The sequence below is a fragment of the Dipodomys spectabilis genome, unplaced genomic scaffold (assembly GCF_019054845.1).
Source record: "Dipodomys spectabilis isolate Male_0828 unplaced genomic scaffold, ASM1905484v1 ptg000002l, whole genome shotgun sequence".
NCBI lineage: Eukaryota > Metazoa > Chordata > Mammalia > Rodentia > Heteromyidae > Dipodomys > Dipodomys spectabilis.
The window spans coordinates 43,959,487-43,971,018 of NW_024870679.1; the positions used below are offsets into that span (position 1 = coordinate 43,959,487).

Below are 11,532 nucleotides of genomic sequence, written 5' to 3' on the forward strand. Positions count from 1 at the left end.
AAGTTCATTTGTGTTTGTTCTCTGAGAGAAAAATATGATATAGTCTGTGAAAGCATGTTCCAAGTGACACTGATCTGGAGTTTAGAGTCAGGAAAATTTTTAAGGGAAAAATGACATTTAACAAATCTAAAGGAGGGCTGGAAAGGTAGCTCAGTGGTAGAGTGCTTGTCTTGCATGCCTGAGGTCCTGGGTTCGATTCCTCAGCACCACGTAAGCAAAAAGAAAAAAGCCGGAAGTGGCGCTGTGGCTCAAGTGGTAGAGCGCTAGCCTTTAGCTGAAGAGCTAAGGGGCAGCACCCAGGCCCAGAGTTCAGGCCCCACGACCGGACTCCAAAACAAAACAAAAACAAAAACAAAAACAAAAATCTAAAGGATGAGTAGGCATTAACCAGACATAAAAGGCAGCAGAAATCTTTCTATAGGTATTACAAAGGATTTGGGTCTTAGCACACACTGTTTTATTGAATTATTGTAACTATCCATTAAATAAGCTATATTTCATTTGTCAGTTGCACAAACATATTTAGAAAGACAAAAGTAATTTGAGGAGTTCAGCTTGAGCCTAAAATCTTCTTGAATCCAATACTGTTTGTGCTGTTTGAAACATGTGATGTTTAAAAGATCTTTTCTTACACCTAGTTTTCTTGCTTCATTCTCTTTCCAGCGCGGAAGGCAGTCATGTGTCAGGACAGAGCAATGGCCGGGATCCTCAAGCCTTAGCCAAGGCAGTACAGATCCATCATGATACCCAACATACCATGTATTTTGCCTAAGAGTCTCAGAAAAAGAACTCAGCTAGTTTGGCACCCCTTACAGCCTCAAAATGTTTCAAGTGACTACCGCCTCTTGCTAGACCCAAGTTGACTTCAGGTGGTCTTCTACCAGCAGCTCAGAATAGTTGCACTGAATCTATATTTGCAGCATTGTCTGATGCATCAACAAAATTGAGCCATTTTTCTAAAATAATAGATACTCAGATTATCTTTTCTGATGATGCACTGGACTGAATTTTTACCTCAATGTGCAAAGGCTGATCAGCCTGAACTTTCTAAAGGACTTTACAAGAAAGGTTTCTATGGAATATTTTGCTATTCACTGCATCCCTCTAGTCTTAGAAGAGAAGAGTATTCTTTCTTTTTTTTCCCCTGTATTCATTCAGTAGGGTATATACATAGGTGGAGATAAAAAATAATCTGCTTCATTTCAGTGTAACTAATTGAGTGGGCTCACAAACTTTTTAATGGAGATTTCTGACTTTGTCACTGTAAATGCCTTTAATGAGCATTAATTTTTGGAAATTTTACAGAGTTTTATTACTTTATCTTACTGATCTCTGCAGACTTGTGCTGGTGTCAGTACAGGCTGCCAGAGGATTGCACTATACTTGGCTGCAGATTCAAACAGGCAGTTCTCTTATTTGATTGACTTTCATGAATGAGTGACATAGGACAATGTAATGCATGTCATAGTGACAGATAACACTGCCACGGTAAAAGTACTCATGTTTTTCCCTATTTGAAAAAACAAAAACAACTTAGCGTTTAGTATTTTTTCCAAATTTTCAAAAGTGCCCATTTTATGCTGCTGTGTGGTTTGTTAGATCTAAATGGTTTTTAAACTTTTCTCATAGAGTTAACTTTGGCAATAAGCATTTTTTTAAGGTCCCTCTTTTTCCTTCCCCTAGTGATGTAGGTTTTTTCTAGATGAGATTTCAGTATGATTTTATCAACTATTTCTTATGTATCATAATCTGGCAACTTCTGAAACTGGTCAGAAAAGACATATACTTCCATGCCTTTTTAAGGACTTGTTTTTTAATCTACTTTATAGTCATAACTGGTGTCCTGTCACTTTGTTTTAAAATAAGCTAGAGCCAGGATGCTTTCTTATTGGATAGTTTGTGCCACTCCATAGGGCACATTGAGTGATGCTGCACTTGCAAAAATGTACCAGCATTAAAAAAAAAAAAAAAAGAAAAAAGAAAAAAAAGGTTTCCCTCTGGGATTCAAAGTTACAGTTACTTGCTGTGCAATTTTTTTTCTCTATCTATACTTGGTGGGTTTTCCTTCCGTACTAAAACTGTTTAGAAGAGGTTTCACAGGGAGACAAGATTCCTTTCTTGTCTAAACAAAGGAAGTTGTTGGAAAGCAAGCATCAGTTAAAATGTATAGGGAAAATGTATTTTGTATTTAATGTAGATAATACTTTGTAATGGACAACAGTTACATAGTTTAGGTAGGTCCAGCCAGTGTTTCCCAACCCACAACTTGCTGACTTGTTCTCCATCCTGGACCAACAGAGTGAGAGATAAAGGGTCCTGGAGCCACACTCCAAATGGCCGGAGAAGGTACTGGATGAAGAGACAGACAAGATGTGGTCAGAACAAAGCAAAACCACCAACAACTTTGTTGCCTCTGTCTGGAACCTGCTGGTGGGAAACACTGAATGAGGTGGTGAAGGGTGGTTTTTTTTGTTTTTGTTTTAAACTCATTAGTTGATCCAAAAGTCTTATATTAGCCTTCTCAAAATCCCAGCAATATAACAAATATAACACACTGTTCTTCTTCAATCTTTAAGCAATCTTGTAAATACATTGAAGTTTACATTTCCATGTGCTGTTGCTCAGCGGCACCACCCGTGTTTGCTGAGACTGGTCTCTAAGAGTTTTATAATGTCTATGGAGTTGTGTAGCTCATTACCATGAGTGGGAAGAAAGCAAGTTCTGTGACTGAAGCACAACATAGGCAGGAGTGAAGAGGTGGCAAATGTTAACTACTTATTTTTTTTATTTTTGCAAATACCTCACTTGGATAGTACAAATCAGGACATGTTGGTGAGGGGCTGGCTGCTGCTTTTATTCATATTTGTTCAGGGAGAGCAAAGAAAATATCCTTCAGCATGGCCACTTTGGACCCAAGAGGAGGAAAACCAGCTTTTTAAGAGAACGAGGACTCTTTAAAGTCCAACATGTGAAGAACTCTTGGAGGTTGGCTGGCTGGCCAGCAAATGGGCACCACACCAGCACTTGAGTGCCTCGGGCTTGCTTGTTAATAATGCACAGAAGACGCTCTCACCATCTCCTGGCATCTATGAAGCAGGGAGCAAGGTTGAGTGCTGGGAAGCCCTGATCCACTTGACTGCAGTTGGGCTGTACACTCAACCTTGAAATGCTATAGTTTATAAGACCCCTGTCAGTCATAGTATGTTGGGGCCAATCAGTATGGTGGTAGAGGGAAAGCTGGAAGGCCTATTTTTATAGGAAAATGGTAACTCTTAAGGGTACAATGCTGTTGTTTCTAACGCAAAGAAAGGAAGACAGAAGTTAAGATTATTTGAGAAATCCTGTTGAGGGGGTGAATCTTTAAGAAGTAATCACTGCAGTATCAGAGTTGCAGCAATATTTTTGCAAGCAAGTCTGAATGCATAGTCTTAATTGGGTTTGACAATGGAATAGGTTAACCCTCCCCCTCAATACTGGCTGAATCGTCTGCATGTGTCAATCAATGGGAGGTGTGCATTCTCTAGAAGTAGTGTTAGGCTGTTTGGTTTTTTTAAATCAGCCTGTTTAGGCACTGTTATGTGGTATGAAAGATTTTAATGTAGCAATGCTAAAGAGGTAACAATTTGGGGGTAAAGGAGCTGGACATTAAGAGTGGTAAAAACTCAGACATTGAACCAGTTGTTTTGTGTTATTGTTGTTAGCTGTTGACTCCTGAGCAGCTTCTGTAGGGAACCAGCTGGCTTAATGCAGCCAGCATTCTGGGCAGGCAGAACATATTACTGTAAATTCTATTTGCTGCTTCCAAAGGTGATGATTTACAAGCAGACATTTTCTATATGGTCTGTATTTTAGGATCTGGTGCCCAGCCTATATCAGAGCTTACCTACCTGGCTCACTACCTACCCTCACCCATGGGAAAAGGTAACCTGCTGTTTAACAAGGCTCACCTTCTCCAGCCTGCCTAGCAACTCTTTGTGGATATTCTATAAGATTTTCTTGCTCAATAGCAAGGTGGTAACTCTGCTTTCATTTTAAGAAAGTGGAGGCCTAGGGCATTGTATCAATACTGCTTCAACTCTAAGAATTTTTCCTTGTAAAACCAAAGGAAAAAATCTTATTGGTTGACTATTTTCTTATCCCTTGCTATTGATCTATTCATACTCTTTCTATGTCTAGTGGCTGAAATTGTTTGCATTTGTTGATTTGACTAATGGTGTGATTTTTGTTTCTATATTGTTAGACTTGTAATGTTTTAAAATGTATTTTATTAAATTTGGACTGGATGTATGTTTATAGCAATACGAGGTACTTTCTAAGCTATTAAGGGAGGGGTTGTATCTCCATGTTGAGATAAGATAATGGTTGTTTAATTTTGTAATTTTTTTTTTTTTGGCCTGCAGGGATACTTTGCGTTCATGTGTCTAAAAAAAAAAGAATAAATTGGCATTCTTATGCCAAAAGTTGTTTTTCTTGTCAGTTGTCTAATGGATATGGAGCACACCATAACAATATCACACATAGCTGCTTTTTAAAATATGATTTACTCAACTTGAAAAATTTGACAAAAAAGAAAAGTGGGAAAACTTTGTGACTTTTTAACTTCTAGGTCTCTTATTTTTAGGAAGTGTCATTTGGGAATTTTAGAAGAACTTTTCAGTAACATTTAACATATGAAAAGATTCATTGGGGTTTTGGATATAGCCCTTAATGAGAAGACCTATTTATGTGATGTCTTAAGAAAAATCTAGTCCCAAGAGAGCAGTGTGGCATGAATACTTATATTTACTAAAACTACATTCTCCAGAGGAAAAGCTGCCTAGATTGACCTAACCTGGGAATCTAGTCTCATGTTTGTCTGTCTGTCTGTCTGTCTATCTATCTATCTATCTATCTGAACAGTCTTGTTATATAGGCCAAGCTGGCCTCAAACTTACAATACTCCAGACTTAGCCTCATGAGTGCTGGGATTACCGATGTGTGCCACCAAATTCTGCTCATGGTTTGGGGTTGTTGGTTTGGGGAATTTTCTCCTTTTTTTGCATTTGCTTTTTTTTTCTCTGAATTTTCAAAAAATAAAATTTGTTTGTTTAAATTATGGAAAGGACATTACAGAGGTTTGTCCAATGTAGCCCTTATTCTCAAGGAATTTATCCTTATCAGAGGAGAAAGTCTTGTATATAACTAACTCACCTAGAAGGTAGCTTTTTGTTTTTATTTTCCATCAGCTCAATAGCTCCTCCATGTTTATTCATTATCAAGTGTCACAAACAGTACAGGCCAAACTCCACTGATTACCCAGGTACCCAGAATTTTACTCAGAATTGTAAGTAATTTTCAGAGGTTCTAGCATGTCATGAGGTAGAAGAAAAGGCTGTGGGATTAATATTATCTAAGAACCTAATATATGTCACACTGACATGGTGTTTTTTGGCATTACTGGAATTTGAACTCAAGGTCTTGAGTTTGCTAGGGAAGCCCTCTACTTTGCCAAAGCCTCAGCCCTTTTTTGTGCTGGTTAGTTTTTAGATAGGGTCTTGCTTCCTGCCCAAACATGTTCCTGACAGCAATTGTATCTTTCACTTCCCACCATAGCTGGGATGACAGACATGCAACACTATGTTTAACTTCTGTTGAGATGGAGTCTTGCAGACTTTTCTGCCTAGGCTGGCCTAAGCCTTGATCCTCCCAAGTAGCTAGGATTACAGATATGAACCACCAGCACCTGGTATTGGCAACTTTAATCCCAGAAACAGCCCTTTGAGGTTATAGTAGCATCCCCATTATAAAGATAAAATGTCATACTTAAGTTCTAGCTCAGTTGTTTATCATGTGCTCTGGGTTCAATCCCAAGCATGAAAAAAAAAAGATAAGGAGTCAGTTAATTAATTTCAAAGAGGTTAAACATAATTAGTGACAAAATTTAATTTGAATCCAAGCCTGTTAACTTTATTAAGCCTGCATTGAGTATAATATGTCAGAAGACTTTCACAAACTTTAGAAGGGAAACAACTTTTGCCATGGAAAGTCTGAAAAGATTTCAGTGTTGGTGAATGTACACAAGCAGGAGGTTGCTAGTTGGACAAGGAGACTCTACACACTGTTACTTTACCGTGGATTATTGAAGCTACAATTTTTTTGGGAGGTCTGGTTGTGGGGCCTGAACTCTGGGCCTGGGTACTGTCCCTCAGCTCTTCAGCTCAAGGCTAGTGCTCTACGACTTGAGCCACACCGCCACTTCTGGCTTTTTTCTTTTTGCTTATGTGGTGCTGAGGAATGGAACCCAGGGCCTCAGGCATGCAAGGCAAGCGCTCTACCACTGAGCCACTTTCCCAGCCCCTGAAGCTACAGTTTTTATCTATACAAATGGTTCCTATACAGCTTTGGGAGATAGAATCTCTCTTTTTTAGGGAATCCCATTATTTTGGGTGAATCAAATGAAAAGAGTCTAAATGGCCTTCTACCCAAATCACCCATGTGTCAGACTAATGCCCATCCTTAAATTACTGCCAGGGAGGAAGAAGAGTGTCACACCATTCAGCAGTAATGGCTCACCTGTTCGGAGGGTAGCCAGTAAGAAGAGGAGTGATGGACTAACCAGCACAATTACAAGGCATGTGCCTCTTCTGTCTCTTGGCTCTGATTTCTTGTGTTGACTTCATTCTCCAAAAGCTTGAAACAAGTCTTTTAGGAAAAGAGGGACAAAATCTGTAGGGGATGGGTAGAAGGAAAAAAGCCCAAGCGAGCTAGGAATGTGGCTTAGTGGTAAAGTGCTTGGCTAGCATACATGAAGCCCTGGATTTGATTCCTCAGTACCACATAAAGAGAAAGCTGGAAGTGGCACTGTGACTCAAGTGGTAGAGTGCTAGCCTTGAGCACAAGAAGCTCAGGGACAGAGCTCAGGTCCCAAGTTTATGCCCCAGGACTGGCCAAAAAAAACAAAAAACAAAAAAACAAAAAACCTAAGCAATGATAGTACAGTTTGATTACAAAAAGGAAGAGAGAATGAACATGGCTAACAAGCTTTTCTAGAACTTCTATTATATACTAAGAATTACAAAGATGAAAGGCACAAACTCTCACCATTTTGTACTATTTTGTACTATTACAAACATTCATGAAGCTATAGGATTACTTAAACAGAACCTAGATGTCTAATAAAAGACAAGAGTTTTGTTTTGTTTTGTTTTGTTTGGGTCTGGTCGTGGGGCCTGAACTCTGGGCCTGGGTGCTGTCCCTCAGCTCTTCAGCTCAAGGCTAGCGCTCTACCACTTGAGCCACAGCGCCACTTCCGGCTTTTTTCTTTTTGCTTATGTGGTGCTGAGGAATCGAACCCAGGGCCTCAGGCATGCAAGGCAAGCGCTCTACCACTGAGCCATCTTCCCAGCCCAAGACAAGAGTTTTGTTGTTGTTTATTTTTTATGTCAGTACTGGGGCTTGTTCTCATGTTCTTGCTTGACATTTTTGCTTAAGGCTGGTGATCTGATTGAGAACGTTTCCACTTCTGACTTTTTGGAGATAAGAGTCTGACCGACTTTTCTACCCTGGCTGGCTTTGAACATTAGTCCTCAGATCTCAGCCTCTTGAGTAGCTAGGATTACAAGTGTAAGCCATGAATGCCTGGCTTAAAGACAGAATTTTGTAAATGAACAAGGGTGAAAAGGCATTCCAGGAATTCTGATCATAGGCAAAAGCACCAGGATACAAGACAATGATTTACTTACATGAGCTACAAGTGTGTGTGTGTGTGTGTGTGTGTGTGTGTGTGTGTGTGTGTGTGTGTGAAGATCAGACTCTACTCATGCTTGACAATCACTGAGTTATAACCCCAGCCCAGTACTTTCAGTTTTTTAATGTTGAAGGAAGAAGTATGGCAGTGATTAAGGTTGGACTTGGGACGAGCACCAATTCCTGACAGGACCTGACAGGACAAGACTTGAACAGCATTTTAAGGAATTTACAATTTATTGCACGGGTACAAGGGAATGGCAGACTTTGATTTGTTCTAGTTATGTTGGCAGGAATATTGTGGGTAGGTGGAAACTGAAATTCTGCAGGAGAAAGGTTTGAATCTTATGCAATCGCTGAGCAAAAATTGATGAGGGGTGAATGTGAACAGTAATAGCTCAGTTAGAATGAATGCACAGAAGAGACTAAAAAAAACGTGGTGGCAGAGTGGATATGGAGAGAAAAGGGAAGGAGGTAGACTTTGAGGTTTGGATAGATGAGCACTAAGAGAATGGACATAAAGGACTTAGAGGACATAGAAAATGGCATGTAAGTGGTGATTAAAACCATATAAATGAGAAGAGATGAAAAGCATAGGGTAATATGGAACACAAACATGTGAAGGTAGGAAGAGGGACATCTCAGGCCCTGAGTTCAAGCCCTAGTAATAGCATGCAGACACACACACACATACACGTGTGTGTGTGTGTGTGTGTGTGTGTGTGTGTGTGTGTGTGTGTGTGTATGGAATACATGCATGGAGGGTTATTTGTTTTTGTGAATTTTTATGTATCCTAGATACAAATCCTTAGGAATTTTTTTTACAAATATATTGTTTTAAGGAATGACTTGCCTTTTCTTCCACCACCACCTCCTCCTCCTCCTCCTCCTCCCCCTCCCCCTCGTCCCCTCCCCCTAGTCCCTTCCCCCTCCCCCCTCCCTCTCCTTGGCCTCTCCCTCCCCCTCCTCCCCCTCTCCCTCTTCCCCCTCCTCCTCCTCCTCCTCCTTGCCAGTTCTGGAGTTTTAATTCAGAGCCTGGGCATTGTCCTTGAGACTCTTTGTGCTCAAGGCCAGCACTCTACCACTTGAGCCACAGCGCCACTTGTGCCTTTTTCTATTGTAGTTTATTGGAGCTAAGAGTCTCAGGGACTTTCCTGCTGGGGCTGGTGTGAGCCACCAGCACCCGGCTTGCCTTTTCATTTTCTTTTTTTTTTTGGGGGGGGGTCCGGTCGTCGTGGGGCCTGAACTCTGGGCCTGGGCGCTGTCCCTCAGCTCTTCAGCTCAAGGCTAGCACTCTACCACTTGAGCCACAGCGCCACTTCCGGCTTTTTTCTTATGTGGTGCTAAGGAATCGAACCCAGGGCCTCGAGCATGCAAGGCAAGTGCTCTACCACTGAGCCACCTTCCCAGCCCCATGCCTTTTCATTTTCATGGCAGGTCTTTTAAAGAAAAATTCAATTTCAGTGTACCACCAGGCGCCAGCAGGTCATGCCTATAATCCTAACTACTTAGGTGGCTAAGATCTAAGGAAAGTGGTTCAAAACCAGCTCAGGCAGGAAAGCTTGTGAGACTTTTTTTCTTCTTCTTCTTTTTGGTCGATCGTGGGGCCTGAACTCTGGGCACTGTCCCTCAGCTCTTCAGCTCAAGGCAAGTGCTCTACTACTTGAGCCACAGTACCACTTCTGGTTTTCTGGTGGTTACTGGAGATAAGAGTTTCACGGACTTTCCTGCCCGGACTGGCTTTGAAAGAAATTTGTAAGTGTCCTTACCCCACTTCCTCGAATTTGAATTGGAGACCTGGCACTTGCTAGGCAAGACCTCTATTGTGCAACACTGGCTTTCTGTAGGGCTGGGGTGGGTGAGGCTCAGCTGCGTAAGGTCAGTCAGTCTTTCCTCTTTGCTAGCCAATCAGATCTCTGCATGTGACTAGACTGGCGCCAAATAGCCAAGCTGTGAGGATGTCACCCTGAGAGGAGATGCTGTCAGGGGAGTGAGTCCCTCAGCCTGTGCGGGAGGGGGGGAGGGGACGGGGCTGATGGACTGCACCACCCTGCATCCTGAGACCACTGGGAACAACTGAAGGGCTGAATTCAGACAGGTGAGGCAATCAGGTGTGCATTTTAAACAACATGTTCAGGCTCTGTGTACAGAAAATGGGCGCAAAAAGCATGCTCAAGACATTGAGCATGCTCTACTTGCTTGTTCTGCTGGTGCCCTACCAATTGGTCCAGGCCCCCATTCCCAATTTTTGCAGGTTAATTGATGATGGAGTTTCTTTTTTTTTTTTTTGGCCAGTCATGGGGCCTGAACTCTGAGCCTGGACGCTGTCCCTCAGCTCTTCAGCTCAAGGCTAACACTCTACCACTTGAGCCACAGTGCCACTTCCAGCTTTTTCTGCCTATGTGGTGCTGAAGAATTGAACCCAGGGCCTCATGCATGCAAGGCAAGAGCTCTACTACTGAGCCACCTTCTCAGCCCCCCCTCTTTTTTTTTTTTTGCTCATGCTAGCTTCAAAACAGGATCTTCTGATCTCAGCCTTCTAAGTAGCCAGAATTATTGTGCCTGTAATTCTTTAATATGTATTAGATGCATATCATTGAGTGGTTATATGTATTGAAGATATTTGTTCTCTATATCTTCTCTTAAATTTATTTTATTGTTGTTTTAGAGGTGATATACACCCAGGTTACCTTTACATACATCAGGTAATAAGTACTGGTTTCACATAGTATCATCTGTTCCTTCATTCTTTTCCTTTTCTTTTTTTTTTTTGTCGGCTATGGGGCTTGAACTCTGGGCCTGGGCACTGTCCCTCCGCTCTTCAGCTCAAGGTGAGCGCTCTATCACTTGAGCTACAGTGCCACTTCCGGTTTTCTAGTGGTTTATTGGAGATAGGAGTCTCACGGTCTCTCCTGCCCGGGCTGGCTTAGAACCGCGATCCTCAGATCTCAGCCTCCTGAGTAGCTAGGATTACAGGCGTGAGCCACGGCGCCCAGCTGTTCCCTCATCTCTCCCATTCCCTCCTTCCCATCTCCATCCATGAGTTGCATAGTTCACTTTCATCAATGTCCAGTGCACTCTACTGCTGCATTTTTTCATCCTTTTTTCCTCTGATTCTGTACCCACCCCACCTTCCCACAGATGTGCACATGAATATATCATATATAAGGTAAAGAATACAGTCATCAGACAAAAAACAATTTAAGAAAAATACTTTATTTCCATACCTTTAGAATTTGTTTCAGTATGTGTATTATTATTATTATTTTTCCAGTCCTGAGGCTTGAACTCAGGGCCTGGGCACTGTTGGGAAACTTCTTTTTGCTCAAAGATAGTCCTCTACCACTTGAGCCACAGCACCATTTCTAGATTTTTGTGTTTATTTGGTACTGAGGAATCAAACTCAGGGTTTTATGCAGGCAAGCACTCTACCACTAAGCCACATTCCCAGCCCTGTGTATTATTTTATATACGTATGAAGAGGTGCTTGGGTATTGCACCTTTGTGATTTCTTTTTTTTTTTTGGTCAGTTGTGGGGCTTGAACTTGAACTCTGGGCCTGGGCGCTGTCCCTCAGCTCTTCAGCTCAAGGCTAGGGCTCTACCACTTGAGCCACAGCACCACTTCCAGTTTTCTAGTAGTTAATGGGAGATCAGAGTCTCATGGACTTTCCTGCCTGGCTGGCTTTGAACCACCATCCTCAGATTTCAGCCTCCTGAGTAACTAGGATTACAGGCATGAGCCACAGGTGCCCGGCTGTATTAATAACCTTTTAAAATGATTAATATATTTTTGTGCTTAAGAACTT

The 11,532-nt window shown here is 41.7% G+C and overlaps 1 protein-coding gene across 1 annotated transcript in view; it reads left to right on the top strand.

Moving 5' to 3' along the window:
- Positions 1-4,472, top strand: part of LOC122107109 (protein argonaute-4) — a 43,760-nt gene extending 39,288 nt beyond the window's left edge. Inside the window, exon 18 of the mRNA XM_042678710.1 lies at positions 664-4,472. Coding sequence (XP_042534644.1) covers positions 664-772 — 109 coding nt within the window. The 3' untranslated portion in view covers positions 773-4,472. The remainder of the gene's footprint in view (positions 1-663) is intronic.
- Positions 4,473-11,532: the final 7,060 nt, after the last annotated feature.